Raw genomic sequence first — 18,247 nt, forward strand, 5'->3', positions numbered from 1 at the left:
TAAAACCTGACAAAGTGTCTGTCACCGTCCGTTGGTGCAGTGTGAACTGGCCCTATAATAGGTCTCAACAAAAATGCCAGACAAGCTGATTGAAAATGCAAATTCACTCTCTGACAGTAGGTGGCGCTTACAGAAGAGCCGAAATACAGCAGTTACTGTGGTTACCCAAAGCATCACTGGCTTATTAACACCACATTATTATGCATTATACAGAGGTAGGGTGAAAAGAAAATGCCATGGATACAGTTATTTGTTTTCAAAGATACGTTCATATAAAGCCACTCACCCACACACAAATAAAAACATCCTAGCAATGGTCTAGAAACTAGAGAGCACCGAGAACACCTTAGCAACTGCACAGCAACACCCACAACATCCTTGTATCATTGCTGAGAGTTCAAAGGAAATTACCACTCTCATATCTATCAGAAAATTAAAACAAAAAATTATGTCACTTATTCTCTCTGAGGTTTCTTTTTGAAAACCATACTTTAACAAACAGGGTGAAGAGACTCTCCTTGGGGCTGACACTTTTAACTTGATTAATCCACTGTCCGCTTTAGTCGTTCTTACCCTGCTAACTGGGACAAGATCATTAGCTCAAGGACAAGGACACTGTGTGCTGGTCAGCCTTCCCCCATCAGCCATGAGCTTGCATACATAAAGAGCAATAAAGCATGAAACACAGGATTCACAAGAACACTGAACTTCTTCACCCTCAATGAATAAGATAACTCCTAATTGTTCTATTCAATGCACAGCTTGAATAGCCAGTCACAACTACACTATGTCTATGTGAGTGTGCGTACATCAATAGTGCACCATTTAAGGGAATTTAGCTAATCTAATTGTCCATGTAAGCATTTTTATAATGCATGTGGAAATGGATAACATGCTAGCTGAGACTGAATACAGTGCCGGGGAAGGGGCATGACAGCATGGTCAAACCAGCAGGCATATAAAGTACCTTAATGAACCTCCAATTTGGGCAGAATAAGTCACATGCTTCTCAGCTTTAGAGTCTGCAAAAGCTAATGTAGCTACAATATGTTCATGAAGACAGTTACCCCACATATATAAGGGAACATAGTAATGACTAATTGCCATATTTGGCTGTATAATTAATGAAAACTGTAGTCTATAATGAGCCTAAAGCTTTTAGTGGTTCATCAGTGATCATTTGGATAGGACAAGTGATAAGAACCAATGGATTTCTTGTCCTTTGAAGGAGAATTTAAATGTTGAATTGGGCACAAAAGGCCTGCAGTGCCAAAGCTCATTCACCAGACCAGCTGACTCATAAACAATGACCTGATTTAGATATAGAGAAAGCCTCCAGTGAAACAGACAAATTACTTCTTGATGAGATTCAGAAAACAGCACAATCGCCAGTGTAATGTTACTTTTATACAAAAATTCAATAAGCAAGAAGCAGTTCATATTTTGTAACTTACACTTTGAGCACAATGTCGCCAGTTACTTTGTTTGGATTTGCGTTGGCTGAGCAAAAACAAAGCACCACCAAGCAACACACAGTTCCTGAATGAATTGTCATTTATGAACAAATTGGCTGAATGAATGATTCAATGACTCACTCATAAAGAGCATATCTGCATCTAAAAATCACATACTCTCTGAGTAGGTACTTTTTTGAATAAGTATATCTCGTCCTTGTCATGTGACCTATCAACGTCGTTTGCGTTGCTTCACTGCCATTCACAACTTCGCTCCCATGGCCTCATGGGATAGTGAACTGTCCATTCGATGCACACTTCAGAATCTCGCCAGAAGTAGTGGGTCATCCGCATACCTACTGTTTTATGAATACAATGAATACTCTTGTCACATATTGTATAGTATGCGAATTTTGAATGCAACCTGTCACCTGTTTAGTTCCTGAACTACTCTGCTTTTTTTTAACTAGGCCTAATTGTTGAAAGAATGAATTGGGGTGCTGCGATATACCGGTATTGGCGTAAACTAATATTTAAAATGAATAGTTCACATATGATAATATCACATGCAGATACAGATATTTTGACAAGTTAAACATGAAGGTAATTACACCATTGCGACAGTATATGGTTTAACTGTGTTCTTCAAGCCATCTCAGGTATTTTCGTAAGGGTAATGTATTAATAATGCAATGGCAATCAACATAGCTTTTATCACAGTATAGAATACTATAAAATAATATAATTTTTGCCACATTCTGTGATAAGCCAAATCAGTTCGCAGAAGGAAGTTATTTCAAAAAGGTTGCCATTAAGTAATTGTTCCTTTTGTATGAAACGGTGTGATTCTTCAGAAAAAAGAAAAGAAAAGAAAGAAAATAAGACTTATTTCATTCCTAAATTAATCAGCATTTTTGAACAAACTGGTTGAATGATTAACTCACTGACTCACTCAAAAGACAGTCAGTTGTCACCTACAGACTGTTGAATAACAATAATTATTATTCAAGTGAACTACATTTACAATGATACTGGTTACTGAGCATCTCATATGAGATTGTGTGTAATAAGCTTTCTGAAATGTTCTGCAGTGAGGAATGGAGTTCATTACAGAGATCATTGTTAAGATGCAGGTGCAGGTTTCAGATGAATAAAGCCACTTCATCTTTGTCAGTAGGTCAGTGAATGCTGCATTCACTGAGGAGAGAAACCCAGTGGAATTGGGAAATGGTCAGTGCCGGCCAAGTAAAGAAAATTAACGAGGAAAACTATAGAAAATTGCCAACCAGCAACTTCTATGAGTTATGAATGCCAAGCAATTCAATATAATGAATTTACTACTCAAATGCAGAATGAGGTCGATAAAAAACTTAATTTCACATACATACTAAGCGAGAAAAAAATCTTTGTTGTTAAATAAAATAACACTGTTTAAATGCTTCAGCAATCCATATACGTGTATCTGCTTCTCTGGTGAAGTTATCAATCCCAGATGGAGAAGATCATTATCTCAGCAAGATCGATAAGACATTGATCGGTTGAAGTCCTCCGTCTTTGTCTTCAGAGCCTCTTTCTGTCTTTCAACAGTGTGGATTCCTCATCACACGGTGAGTGTGATCATATCAACACTAGTTAGGGATTTCCCATGGCACTGGACTTTCCCTTTTTATTAAATTAAATCTTAAATCACTAGTACAGAGTAAGTGGTTATTTAGCTAACACTCTTATTCTTTCTTACCATTTATTATTATTATTAATAAATCTGCCAAGTTGCGTGCTTTTAAAACGTTTATTTTGTGTTCTTACCCTTTAAGTAGAACGTCATATTTCTGGTCTTGAAAGAGAAGTTGCACAATCATTTCCTTGGTAAATCAAAAACATCCCACAGTGCATAAGAATCTGATATAAGCCGAGCAATAAATGTCAAAAAGTGAATGAATTTCCATTTAGGGAATGTTCCCAGGAACTTTGAACCTCAAAACCTCAAATAAAATGGAAGAAAACATTTTACACAACTAAAATCCCATTACAATGGACCTCTGTCTTCATCAACTGGCTAAAGATACAGCATGTTTACTAGCACAGGAATAGAGAGCATTTCACTGACTGTTTGCGACTGACAACTTTGGTGACACAAAAGCAATTGTTGGTGATGCAAAAAAAGTTTTTAACGGTATGCAAATGAGTAACAACGTGTGGGAATGCAGACAGTGATTCGCCACATTATACCACAACCAATTATAAATGGCTTCCAGAAACCAACAGTACAGACATGGCGACTTCCAGCTATTTAATCGCTGTCAGTGAGAACAGTTAACCCTGATTTAGTGTAGGTCAGTTTGTTTCCTATAAACATTGACGGTCAAGCTGACCTGACCTATAGAGTAAGGTTGGCATTAGTGCTGAATTGTTATGTGAAGGGAGAAACACATATGGACAGTTTGACCACAAACACTGTGTTCGGCATGTCAACACAAAATAATCAAAAGTCCACAAGATCTCCTACAGGGCAAATATCTTCTCCCCTCCTTCTCACCTATTCTCAAACGTCTCACAAACTCAAGAACGTACAGTTCAAACAGTACACTCCCCCACACTTAAGCTCTGAAGTTCATGTCTTGGCTGATTTTGGAAGCAGGAAAAAAGCTAAAGAGAGAGAAATACCACAACTAACAAAAAATTATGTTTTAAGAACATTTCGTTAACATTCCCGTTAAGTTATGAAAACGTTATTTGTGAATATTCCCTGAATGGTCAAAACATCCAGTTTATCCATATATATATATATATGTTTTTCCAATGTTAATGGAATATTCCATTTGATCATTTTACAAACATTCCGGGAATGTTACTTTTTAATATTTTCTAAACATTCTAAAACAAGTAGTAACATTTAAAAATGTTAGATGAACATCCAACTAAAACCTTTTAGAAAAAAAAATGTTCCCTGAAAGATGAATAATGTTTTTGTGCTAATGTTTTGAGAACATTAAAGACCAGATATATTTGAATGAACATTCGATTTAATGTTACTGGAAGAATGTTTGTTCATAACTTTGAAAGAACCTTGCCAGAATGTTAGCCAAAGTCCTGAGAACGTTCCCTGTTAGCTGGGACATAATTATGAATAAATATGACTTCAAACATGGAGGGATTTCAGCATATTTTTATGATAGATTCCCCAATCTAAGTTGAAATGGTGGGGGTTGGGATAGGTGGACAGCTCTTTGTTTCTAGACGGGTGTCTGGCGTTCCCACTTAACACCAGTTCCTGTCAGAGCAAACACGGAAAGCAGCAGCCTTCTGCAGATGGAGCACAGCTTGGACTAGCGTTTGTCTAATGAGTGATCACTCACAGGCCTGTCAAACATGCCATCTGGAGGAGGACCTCTGGTCTGCCGTGAAATATGGAGTTTGTTGACGCTCCGTGTTGAATCAGTCCCTTAGTGCATATGTTTGGTGATGACAGCCATAAACATAATTGCAGACAGAAGATGACAGTGATATAGTTATTAGAAAATACAGGGGAATTTAGTCTTGGTATGCATTATGGTATGGTAATGTACAATTACTCTATTAGGAGGAAGCATTCCTTTAAGAAACATTACATTTTTGAAGCATTTGTGCCACAATAAACACATTAACTCAAATCATGTGCTTCTCAAGAGACAAAGAGCTCACAGAAAGACTTTTCATTATACAGACTTACTGTATGATGAAAGATGTTCTAAATAGGAAAAAGCTCCCAGAATCTCCAGTGTACACAATAAAAAGGATAAAAATGTCTTATTCGTTTTTTAATCCACTGACATCATTAAAGCAATTTTTCCTCTTGAACATATATATGCACATATGCCACTTTTCCACTGCATGGTACGGCTCAGTGCGGCTCACTTTGGGGGGGGGGGGTTCACTGTGTACAGTACCTAGTACCTGCTACTTTTTTTTAGTACCACCTCAGTTGAGGTTCCAGCGAGCTGTACCGAAACTAAAATGTGACGTTTAAACACTGCAGATCACTGATTGGTCAGAGAGAATCGTCACAACCAGCGCCATTGGATTTGCGACACGAGACACCAAACCCGCTAGATTTAGATAGTCAGCAACAGCCACCGCAGTATCATCATTTGTTCGCACAACTTGAAAAAAGAAATGGCTGTATTGTGGTCAGTGGACGAGGTGCAGCTGTAATGATCAGTCTATAAGCTGTACTAAGAAGCTGTACTAAACTGCAGTGGAAAAGCAAACCGAGCCAAAGTAAAGCGAGTCGAGTCGAGCCGAGTCATCCCACGCAGTGGAAAAGTGCCTATAATATACAACATAACTTCCCCTTGCTTTTCCCCTGCCAAGTATCTCAGAGAATCATAAATGAACAGAATTAAATGTAGTTTGAGCTCCTTCAGTGAACACATGATTAAAGTGAAAACATTGATGCGCAAATTCAGAAATTACAGGCGCAATAAGTGGCCACTTGAGAGCTCCAATCTCCAGAAAGCATTGTTATAGATGGATGGTGTGCAGATGATTATTATGGAGAGTTATAAAAACCATCTGTAATAAAGCACCATCAGTTTAACTTGAAAAACTGTGTTTGTCGCATCTACAAATTGCAGTAAGCACAAGATCGCCGATATTCATTTCCATCTTTGAGATGCTTTCTTTACCAAAGCAACTTAAACGGCACAAAGGGCATAAATAAAAGTCAAACCACAAATCTTCATCAACATTTTGCTTATTTGGCATTTGAGGGTGGGCTTTCGTGGGGTGAACGGAGTGGTTGATGCATCTCTGTCAGCGGGACCTTTAACTTTGAGCACCGCGTATGTGTGTTGCTGGTATGTGTGTGGAATCTTAATGCACTGAATTTTTATGCAAATCAGTTCCCCACAAAGACCGGCTCCCAGCCATGACAGAGAGAAATAATAGATTCTGCTTCAGTATAAGACAATCACCTCCCTGCTGCTGACAGTGTCACAATGGCTTTGTGCACCAACAGCCCTCCGCCAGCCAAACAACGCTGTCAACAAGATGATTTCACTGCATTTCCACTCACTTCATTTTTGCGAAGCATTTCTTTTTTAATGAAGCCATCTGCTGGATATGCTGCGAGAAAAGTGTACTGTGTGGACAAGGCTGGAAAATGACTTGCATGTGCATGGACTGGATTCATGTTGTATTGACTGATGAATTTACAAAGCAATTAATATGTATGGCCAAATCTCATCTATACTGGTAACATGCCAGAGGTATCGATTATGATTATCATAGTGGTGAAGAGAAAACACATTCCTAAGCACAAAGAGAGCATGTACATAATGCAGAATACACAAACTAAATTTGCATTTGGAGGCACGGTTAAAAGGAATAGTTAAAAGGAACAAGAAAATCTCAAGAATCATTATTCGCATTTTTCCAATACAATTTGGAATATCTGTCAAACTCAAAAAATGAAAAAAAAAACATAAAAGAACCATAAATATAGATCGTAAGAGTCTTTAGTCGTATGTCACGTGTGTGAAGGACAAGTTCTTATTCACTTAAAATTTTTCCTTGACACCAAATACCTTTGTGTTTGAATATAGAGAGTGAAATCTAAGCGTTGTAGAAAACTGGAAATATTTTCAGTGAATTATACGATAAATTTCAGTCTTTTCTTTACACAGAGATATGGAATGATTTCAGAAGACGTGTCATTTAGTTCACAAGTTCTATGGACAGCATTTATGGTACTTTGTGTGATATACTATGAGTGTGTGTGTGTGTGTGTGTGGGTGTGCGCTTGTACATAGGGTTTATGAGGACACAAATGTGTATAATGGCATTGGTATCACGACGTAAACATGGTTTATGAGTTTAGAACTGAATGAGGGTGAGTAAATAATGACAGGATTTTCATTTTGTTGAACTATCCCTTTAAGAACACACAGACGCTCTATGTTAATAAGCAAAAGCACCTACCATGAGTTCTTTGATGTAGTTCAGGATTCAGGTCAAACGATAATGCGTCTATGCTCTTCTTTCCGTCTGTTACTGTTGAAAAGAAACACAACCAGAGGTCATGGCACATATTTAAAGGCACCAAACAAACAGCTAAGAGAATCCATATCCACAAAAACACAATAAAACATGCAAGACAGAGAAAAAGCAGCACTCCTCCACACTGAAGACTCAGAGGAGAGCTTGGCACAGGGCAAGTTGTAAGTACGAATCTTGGAGTGCGACGAGATTGAGGATTCATTATTGATGGCATTCCCTGTGGTGCACTACTCTGAAACAGCATGTGCGTGAATTTTTCACTTTGCAGCTTCACTAAAGAAATGAACTGGGACAGAATGAGCATTACACTAGCTTTAATCAAACTAAACCCACTACTGAAGCAGGTGAAATATTAATGGCTGTTGTAACTTATCAGATCCGTTGCTTGGTTAATTGCTCTTTATTGTTCGACGCCAAACTGATTGCATTTTGCCTGTTATGCTCGGTGCTACTAATCTTGATTAGTGTCTGAGGTTATGAATAATTTATTAGAAACAGCATTCCTTGGTAATTACCTGTAGCTGATTCTCACTGTTGGAGACGATCACCAACCGTGTGCAGCTAACAGGCCTAAATGCTTTAACTTCCTGCTATTCATTTTGTTTTGCACACAAGTGTCTCCCATTTGCAATAAGCTACTGGCCAATTAAAATAGTGATGTTCCTGGCATAGCCACAAAAGCATTATACATAGTAGCACTGAAAGCTTTGCAAAAACTCAAAATAGGGATAGATGAATGTAGGGAGAAAGATGACATAAAAGAGACATAATAAAAATCCAGGATGTTCATGTTTTATCGGATTTTAAGAAGGCAAGTGTTTTGTAGACAAATTCTGTGTGGTTTCCACTATGACCTGGTAGACCAGAATCCCCTTGTTCTCCAACCACCACTAACAGCCTCCCTCAACAAAAAAATTTTTTAGTTCATACAAACATTGTTGCGGTAAGGACATCCATTACTGTTCAGTTTCTATAGACACACAGAAGGAGAAAGTAAAGCCGTAAAACAATGCAACAGCCACAGTGTTTCACATTAATTACCAGGACTGTGGCCACAGCTCATGGTGAAAGGTAGAAAACACTTTGACATAAGATTTCTTTTCAGTCTGTTTGCATCTCAGAAAGGCTCAGTTTACAGTGAATGAATGCAGTGAACTCCATTACTAGCGTGCATTTGGAAAACGTAGTGGGCACCAGTTACACATTATTTTTTATTTGCATAATTTACCAACATTTTTGTGAGAGCATTTCATGAGACGTTTGTAAACCTGTTTTCAGAGAAACGGTAGTTACTGTCATATGAATAATAATAATATAAAAATGTATTATTATTATTATTATTATTATTATATACTATTTGTTTGGCTTTTTAAAACACCAGTGTAAATGTAATGTAGACCGAGACTATATATAACAACTAAAAAGAGGTTTACCCTTTTTCAAAGTTCAAGTCCAAATCAATTCACCAACTTTTTTCTTTGATCAATTTGCACACTAAACATAGGGTGGAGCTCTTCATTTTGAACTCTCAATTAGTTAGGGTGAATTAAAAATAAAAGTTGAAAAGTTTTGAAATTTAAATTGAAACAATATTTCACAATATTACTGTTTTACTATACCAAATAAATGTAGCCCCTGTGAGCATAAGAGACTTTTAAATACATAAAAAAATCTTACCGACCCCACTCTTTTGAATGAATCAGTATCTCATCACTCTCAATCAACTTTTATATTGGTATACATTTGAATATTCTGCAATAAACTTCTAATATATCATCTTTAATACTTCTATACAATGAATTATACTTAATATTTCTATATTCTCTTGTTGTTGCTTCTTCGATTACGTCATTCTCAATGCTTCATGAGACGAGTAGTTGGTGTTTCCTCTTTAAAATATCTTGCACCTTTGTCTTTTTTTTTTTTTTTAAACAGTCTGAGAAGTAATCTAAAAGCTGGTTGCCTTGGTCTAGATATCTTGTTTTTAATCCATGGAAAAAATAAAATTAAAAACAATGCATCTACTCTAGAGGCTTCCTTTACACAAACCTCTTTTACTCCCAAAATCAGTGGCATTTAATGGCATTTAATATCGACCACAGAATACATTGATTGGTCATTGCCTGGTAAATTGATTTGTTTCTTCTGACCTTACAGTTTGAGGGGACTGTTGGCTCTTTGATTGTGTTCTCTACACTTGCAAACATTGTTTCCTCCATCTAGAATTAACAAGGGGTTTAAACAATAGATCTCAAAGGGCATCTGCATTATGCTTATCTACATCCAAGCTAAAGGTCCCTTTTCAGTCTGAAGAACATTTGAACAATGCAGGATGACGTAAAGTTCAACGCTAATAGAAGATCATAGAGGGATGAGCAATAAAGGATATGCTTGTTATTTGTCATTATACACTCCCTACCTCTTCTCCTCTCAGTTTATGATCATGCTACATTATTCCCATACACGATGAGTGACACATCCTACAGGACATCCATCCCTCTGGAAGGATGTGATGTCCAGGCTCATCAACTGTCCAGTCATTGGAGGCATATGCCGCTTTTTCTCAAGTTATTCCTCTAATAGAGATGTGTCCAGCAGCTCATCAAAACAAAACCATTATTTAAAAACACTGAGTTTTTATGTCTGTTATTATTGGTCTATTAATTGGCTATTACATTCAGTTTGAACTGTAATTATATTCAATGAATTTTCAGCATGAAAAGTGTCACATGATCCTTCAGAAATCATTCTAATATGCTGATTTGCTGCTCAAGAAACATTTCTTATTATTATCAATGTTGAAAACAGTTGTGCTGCTTAATTTTTTGTTGTTGTTGGAAAACATGAACATATAAATGTCTTTACCGTTAATTTTGATTAATTTAATGCATCCTTGCTGAATAAAAGTATTAGTTTATTAAAAAAATAACAATAATCTGATCCCAAACTTTCTTATCCTAAATCTGAAACAGAAATTAAACCTGTTTGTTGACTTTGTGGTCAGTTTCTCTCCATCTAAATGTTACAGTGTCATACATTTGCCATAAACTTGACTAATGTTTCTCAGAAGCACTCATTGCACATATAACCAAACTTAAAAATACTTGGGGAGTCAATGACAAACTGTTGAGTGTAAAGTGCGTATTGGACTATAGAAAGCCGAAAGGTTAAAAAAACATAGTTTAACAAATACATATGCGATTCCTGATTTTTTGCAATGCCTGAGGCTGAGACTAAGGTTAGTGGGGTCTTTTTAGGTTTAGCTCCAGTAACATTGAGAGATTTACTTTAAAAACAATGACACACCGCAGATATAATGTTTCAATACTTAATCAAACCCCAAATACTCTGAATTATACAGATAAAAACCAATCAGGTATCAACTCAAAACAGATTTAACCCACTTCTTTGCTTCAGACAACTGATCAATGCATTTGATTGAGACGTTGCAGTATTTCCCTCATCCAGGTGTCCGCTGACCTGGCGACAGGTGTCTGACAGGGGCAATCGCGATCCCTTGAGAAAAGGGAAGCTGTCAAAATGTCGAGAGAGTCATATGGTACAACTCCTGGCACAACACTCAGTGCTGTGATAATGACCAGCTCTGTACACACTTTCTTAGTGTTTTCTCTACGCAGTCTGTTCTTGTCTTTCATTAAAACTTCTCTCGCCCTTTCCAGGCCCCAAGGCCAAGCAGACCTAAGTCTCTGGGGAGAGACGAGGTTCAGGGCATCAAAACAAGCCTTTGAAGCCAACGACTAAAAGGGGGGAGACCTGTAGGAACGGGCCAAAAGGGCTTAAAGGTGTGGGGGAGTCGGGTTCTCCAATTAGGCATAAGAAAGGTTGTTAACATGCAAGCTAAGAGGTCCGTGAACCTCTGTTTTCACTCAGAAAGGGTTATGCAAACAACATTCAGACAGGATAAATGATCTGATCATGTCAATAAAGAGTTAATGATTGATGACATTTTTTTCATTTAAGTCAATTTGATCTTGAATCAGTGTAAAATAACCATAAAGAAACTGCACTGTTACAAATTGAGCTGTACTACCCCTTTCTAGGGGTGCTGAAATTAATTGTTGCATCGATGCATCGCAATGCGGACGTGGACGATTCTGCATTATTGCCTACTGACGTTTCTCTGGCGTCATTCGTCACATACGCACTTCACCAAGTGTAAAATGGTGGAGGGAGGCGAAACACAAAAGCGAGTAATAAAAAAACGCACCCACTATTTAAAAATTTGCAGCATTTTAGCTTGAGTGTGTGCATGCGCGTGTGAGTGTGTGTGTGCGTACAAGCGTGTGCATGAGAGTATGTGTGTGCGCGAGGCTGCATGCGTGTGCATGCGAGTGTGTGTGCGTGCGAGTCAAGTGCGAGTGTGTGTGTGTGTGAGCGTTATTGTAACTTAAGTACACTTGACAGTTTCATGCGCTTTTACTAGTGTTTGTTCTAAATGGTACTGTCGTCTTCTGTGTTCAGACTTAAATTGTATTTGATGTTTGCAACAGTACATTCAGGAAGTGTGCTACCAAAAAGGGAGTTCATATATCTGACTGCTTGTATTCGTTGACAAAAATGTAGGCATGTGCAGTAATATTGAAAAGTGAGGATGCAACGCATTGTGATATCGAATCGAATCGTGAGACCAGTGATGATTCACACCCCTACCAATTTCCTGCATCAATTGTAATAAAACGAATATCATAGTTGGAATTCTGGATAAACATTATCAAAATAGGGTTTAAATCAAAACACGAAACCACTGAACAAATCTTGGATGCAAACAAATAAATATTGATATAGTTTTTTGAGAATCGATACAGTATCGCCAAACATATCGCGATATTCACCTGTATTTATATTTTATTACACCCCTATTTTTTACGGTGAGTTTATGTGAAGTTCACAGTTGTTGCAGTAAACATGCATGACATTCTTGAACGAATTGTTCACCGGTCTGTTACTGTAGGGACATCGATATTAGCCTACATTTTCACACCCCTTAAACATGATTGATTGCTTTACGTCGGTCAGACGGCCTCTTGGTCGGTCCTTGGCCAATGAAAACCCTGATTATGCGAGACTAGTCATCAACAACACAGGACAACCAAGAAACAATCCAATATCAATTACTTATTGATTACCTATGACCTTTTATCATCAAATAAGCTCCTGCCTCATATTGAACACCTTTGGTTAGCGATATAATTAATCTATTCATTTAATCCTGAACTGCTGCCTGTTCTTAAGCAACCAATATTTTAATCACGGTCCGCCACATTTATTCAGCTCTGCATCGGACAAGCTTCTTAAGTATGTGCATACATCTGTTGTCGATTTCAGGTCTTTGTTTAAAGATGTGCCAAACATTATTGGGGATGTTGCATATACTGTCCCTTTATTCCACCTTCTTTCATTATAAATGAAAATAATACATGTTGTTAATAGTCAAAAGCAGCATTAGGTGACTTTGTTGAGAAGATGTAGTCCAGTGTTAACTCTTCTCTTGTTTTATCCTTACAGGGTGTACATTGTTTATTTTGTTGTGCTGAAAAAACCTGTCGTAAAAATTCAAAGCACAATCTGTTGGACAGGAAGCACTTGGTTCCCTGAGTCTTTCTTAATTAAAACCAGAGGAAAAACTATTAGTTCCTTACACAAATACAGGACTTTCCTCTAGCCAGTTCATATTCCCAGAGCAATTGGTCTGAAAAATGAGCAGATTTTGCTGTTTGGTCTCAGGAACAGCGGGGGATTTGGAGGACTATCCAAGCTGCATGCTGTGTCAACACCAAACATTCTCTGCTGTCAGTGTAATCCCATTCACCATGGGAAAACAGCCGGGCAGTTCACGACAACAGAATGAGAGTGGGATATGACCGAAAAGGGGCAACAAGATACCAACTTAAATCATGGGTTGACGGTTCCCTTTGTAAATTGACTTAAAATGGACTCGTTTTAGTTCAATCAATCAATTTAATAGCTACAAGTGAATTTAGGCATCAAACAGTCTAATCTACAGAATGAAAAATGGACATTCATGTTGAGATTTGCAAAAGATCACATTAAACATGGTTAAACATTTAACACAGCAACTTATAAGGTGGCTCCCATTTGAAGTACATATAGTGTTACTTGGTGTGTCTTTATCTTACAACAATGGTTAGAAACAATTACATTATTTGAAACGTATCACACAATCCTTCAGAAATCATTCTAATATGCTTGTTTTGTGCTCAAGAAACATTTCTTATTATTATCAATGTTGAAAACAGTTGTGCTGCTTAATATTTTTGAAGAAACCATGACCATTTTTTAAGGATTCTTTGATGAATAAAGAAGAGCATTTATTTCGTAACAATGTAAAAGACTTACATCTAAGTACTTTATCTTTAAAAAAAATCTTACAGACCTGAAAAGTTTGAATAGTAGAGTATTTATATGTACAGTATCAATTTTTTCACCTCAACATACACCAAAAAAGACAAAAACACCAGACCGCAATCCCCTCTCCGCCCACATCCTCCTCTCAAGACACCTAATCAGTGGATTTCACGTGTATGAATATGAGATTTTGATACATGCAAATAAAACCGCAGAATCTGTCAGACAGAGATTTGGAAGAGAAGCTGGATGTTATAATTGATCTAGACTGAGATTTGACACAGCTGGAGGCTTGAATGGTAATGCTGCACTGCGCCGATTTCACGGGCACGACCGGAGGAGCAAAGAGAGCAGAAGCCGTGCTGGGATATAAGCACATCAACCCTTAGAACAGGATCATTTGCCTCATCAGGCAGAAGCTCAACAGCGGGACCTCCTCGTAAACAGGCACATTTTATTTAACCCCTACACCTCTGTGTGGTTTTCTAAAGCTATAGGCTGCATCCAAAAGCTGAAAAAAACGTAGCTTTTCTATCTTTATAATAAATCTGGTGTTTCAAAATTCAAGACATTAATTCCACCTATTTAACTTCTCTAATTTCACAGAAAATGACATACTTTGCCGTTCAAAGCAAAGCCTTTGATACGAGATGATGAACTAAGGGCTAAATGGGATTCACTGGGGCTCTTTAAACATCAATAAAACTTGTATTTTTCCTATAATATGTTCATAAAATGTTTCTGCTTTGCAAGTTCCCAAAATCCCATTACCCTCAGGATTCAAAGAACATGACATCCCAGGGTACAGATATCCTGCTTTTTACAGGATCTCAGGAGGAGGCTATCCGGGAGGAGTAGGTGGCAAAACGACCAGACATTTTTCCACAGTAAGGTCTCGTAAAAAAAATCTCTCAGTGCTTTTAGAAACATTCCTCCCCCCTGGCCATGGGAGCACAAGCGCAGAGACGTCAGGAGGGATCACACTCAACACATACACAAATACTCTCAGAAAATCAGATGGAATCTTCAGGCCCAAATGCAAATACCAGACATAAATTCTCAAAATGTGTTCAGTCTTATTCGCCTGGATAAACACTGCAAAAGCAGTCCATAACTTTAAAGACCCCAAGCGGAATAAAGGGACATTTCAGAAATAAAGACAGTGTGTGCACATCTGAGGAACATGAGAGGTCAACGCAGTCATTTCTGCTCTGGGATGTAAAACCCGAGGTTAACTGGTCACTACGCAACACACTCTCGGAGAAAAAGCACTTCAGCTCACCAGCTGTGGGAATGGCAGTGAGAAAGATTACATCACAATGATTTATGGCACATAAGGAAGAGCCAGAGAAACTATGGAACATGAGATCATTTGGAGGGCATCCAATAAGAGGTCTCAATAGGAACACAAGTCAATTGGTTTCCACCACAAGAGATGATGGATCAGCAGCGGGACAACAAATGAACGTGCTGAGAAAGTTAAGAGAACACATCTCAAGACTCACACGTACTGTATCACAACACACATCTTTGCTTTTAAGGAAATGGCATCCGTAATTCCAAAATATCAGTTTCTGTGTTTGGATGGGTATCAAATTAATTAATCAAACTTTATATACTAGATGAAACAGGTCAAAAGAGTTGAAACAGGATTCCAGAGTTGTACCTTGAAACCAACAGGACATATTGCATAGTCAATTCATTATTTTTGTCTGCATTTAATATGCAAAGGATCACATGGATTTTCTTTAAAGCTGGTTTTCTACTGTAGTGTAATTCTGGGTGTTACGCTGCTGCAGTTGTTCATTAGGAAAATGCTGTTTACAACTGATCTTGTAGGCTGATGCTTGTTCCATATGTCTTCAATTGCCTCTGAAAGCTTCTAGCCAATTCTTGAAATTCAGTTTCTGCCCTCCAAAAGCATAAATAGGGCCACACAGATTATCTGACTCATTTTGACTCAGTCCAAATATCTTTTTGGACTGCATTCTGCTGACTGACGCTTCTCATTGAGCTCAATGATCTGCATGGTGGGAAAAAGAAAGGAACAAATCTTTCTTGTTTCCTACTCTCCAAATTTGCATAGTTGTATAAAAACTATGATTAATGCTCAAATATAAAAAATTTCAAAAGGTATAGTTACCCTAAAATTTTAAAATCTGTCATCATTTACTCATCTACATGTTTTTTTTTAAGCTTTGGAATGTGAAAAAAAGACAATGGCATTTAAGGAAAATTAATAGGGACCATAAATGTATCATAAACCTAGTCCATACAACTCATGCTATACAGTATATTCAAAATACTCCAGAACCAACGTTAGTCAGAATTCACTGGAAAACTTGCCCACTGTCCAAGCTCCCAAATATGGCCTGTAGCAGGATATTCGGTTACACTTTATTTTGATGGTCCATTTTAGACATTCTACTAACTATAAGTAACTTTGAAACTACATGTCAACTAACTCTCATTAGAGTATTATAATAGGGTACGGGTTAGTAGAATCAGTTGCAAAGTTATTTATAGAAGTAGAATGTCTGTTGGGAGCTTTAAAACGAAGTGTTAGCAGATATTACGCAGACAGACTAATAATACTCTAATGAGAGTTAGTTGACATGTAATTGCTAAGTTACTTATAGTTAGCAGAAGCAGGATTATTAAAAGAAAGTGTTACTGGATATTCTTCACAATGAGGTTGAGCAGGCAAGATGACAGGATTTTCATTGCACTTTTAAATGCTGCAAATCACATTTCATAAGGTATTTTAAAAGACACTGAGTGTGTTCAATCTTCAAAGGCCAGGTAAATCATTCGGGCACAATAGTTAACAGCTTATGGAACAGAACTGAAAGGGGTCTTTATCATTCCATCAACTTCAAACTATAAAATTGAGCTTTGATCAGTGTGGTGTGACAAAGATATGAGTGAATAATGAGATATGAGTGAACGGTTTTATGCATGTCCTGCTCAGTATTAGAATGTTTATTAAATAAATAAATAAACTAAAATTATTAAAATACAATTTTGATGAATGTGTTTCAAGGATAGGTACTAATATGGAAGAAAACACTGTATAAAGAAAGAAAGAAAATACGAGGATAAAAATGTTGTAGGGGACAGCTGGATGGGACGAAAGGCCCGAAACCATATTCTAGGTTTAGGCCCATCATGTCTTGACATGCATTGAAAAAGAAAGACAATATTCAAATGAAATCTTTTTTTCAGTTAAATAAAGAAAAGTTTTCACAGCTTAACAAGCAGACAATTCTTCAAGACTAATGATGGATGCCTTTTTCCACAAAGAAATCAACCATTTAGCAAACAGAAATCGGTCACTTTCCCAAATATTAATTACAACTCTGTTTATTTCCTCTTCATTTATCCAAAGGTTAGACAAACAATGAAGCCACTGAGTTCCATTTCTATTGTTCTATTTTATTGGAGCTTATCTGAGGCCTGTATTTCTGAGGGCACATCTCATATTCGACTCAAAGAGATGTTGGCTGGCAAGTCTATAGACGCACAGCACTAAACTATCCTTTTTCAGTTGATTTACACCATCTCAGATGCCATGGTCTCGCAGGACCCAAGAAAAACATCACAACTTGCCAATCAAAAGATTATCACGAAAGCGCAAACAGCTGGAGACTTGCCTCAACTGCAGGGTCTGATGTTTTCAGTCCGTCTCAAGCAGGTGGTTGTAATTAAGTCAGTGCAATGTGGCCACTCGCTGGCAGAAGAACATGTGACTAATTATTGGGACACAAGCCCAGGTTTATTATTTCCTGAAGCTCCCTGTCTTTGACCTGCATGAGGATTTAAGTTGCCAATCATAGCCCAAAATTCAGCACCAATTCAAAATAAGCACCTTGTAACCCTCAGTCTCGAACGATCCTGTTCTCTCCATCCTCAAAAACGCAAGCTGGCACATTCAATTTATGTTAAAATAATCAGTAACATGCAAATGATGCTCACACAAAGCATTTACTACCTTTGAAGAGTGCTCAGTCTTTTCCTCCGGCAGTTTTCAAATACGAGCAGAGATTAGGAAAGGAAGAGATTAGACTTCATGGTCTATTTCATCCATTCTCCAGCCTAATCAGTGGGGAATGATATCATTGCCCTAAATATTTCCTCAGCAGCTTGAATGTAGAAACGTGCAGTTTCCTCTTATTGACCACACAATGTGACAATCCTGTGATCACGTTATCTCATGATTAAAGAGGACAGTCTTCTTCATGGTCCTGCATTGAACTGAAGCTGACTGACCACTGCTGTCTTGCAGGATGACGCCTGGGGCTTCACAACACGCCCCTAAAAGCCACAAGATGACTTCAACGTTAGTGACCCACCAAATCTGTTGAAAGCCA

General features: G+C 37.6%; 1 protein-coding gene across 1 annotated transcript in view; it reads right to left on the bottom strand.

The window, feature by feature from the left end:
• The window catches only part of tspan18b (tetraspanin 18b), a 35,642-nt gene that overhangs the window by 11,040 nt on the left and 6,355 nt on the right, over positions 1 to 18,247 (bottom strand). Inside the window, exon 2 of the mRNA XM_079875126.1 lies at positions 7,413 to 7,484. Within this exon, the coding sequence (XP_079731252.1) occupies positions 7,413 to 7,415 (3 nt within the window). The 5' untranslated portion in view covers positions 7,416 to 7,484. The remainder of the gene's footprint in view (positions 1 to 7,412; positions 7,485 to 18,247) is intronic.

Source organism: Squalius cephalus (genome assembly GCF_949319135.1).
Source record: "Squalius cephalus genome assembly, chromosome: 6".
In the NCBI taxonomy this organism is placed as follows: domain Eukaryota; kingdom Metazoa; phylum Chordata; class Actinopteri; order Cypriniformes; family Leuciscidae; genus Squalius; species Squalius cephalus.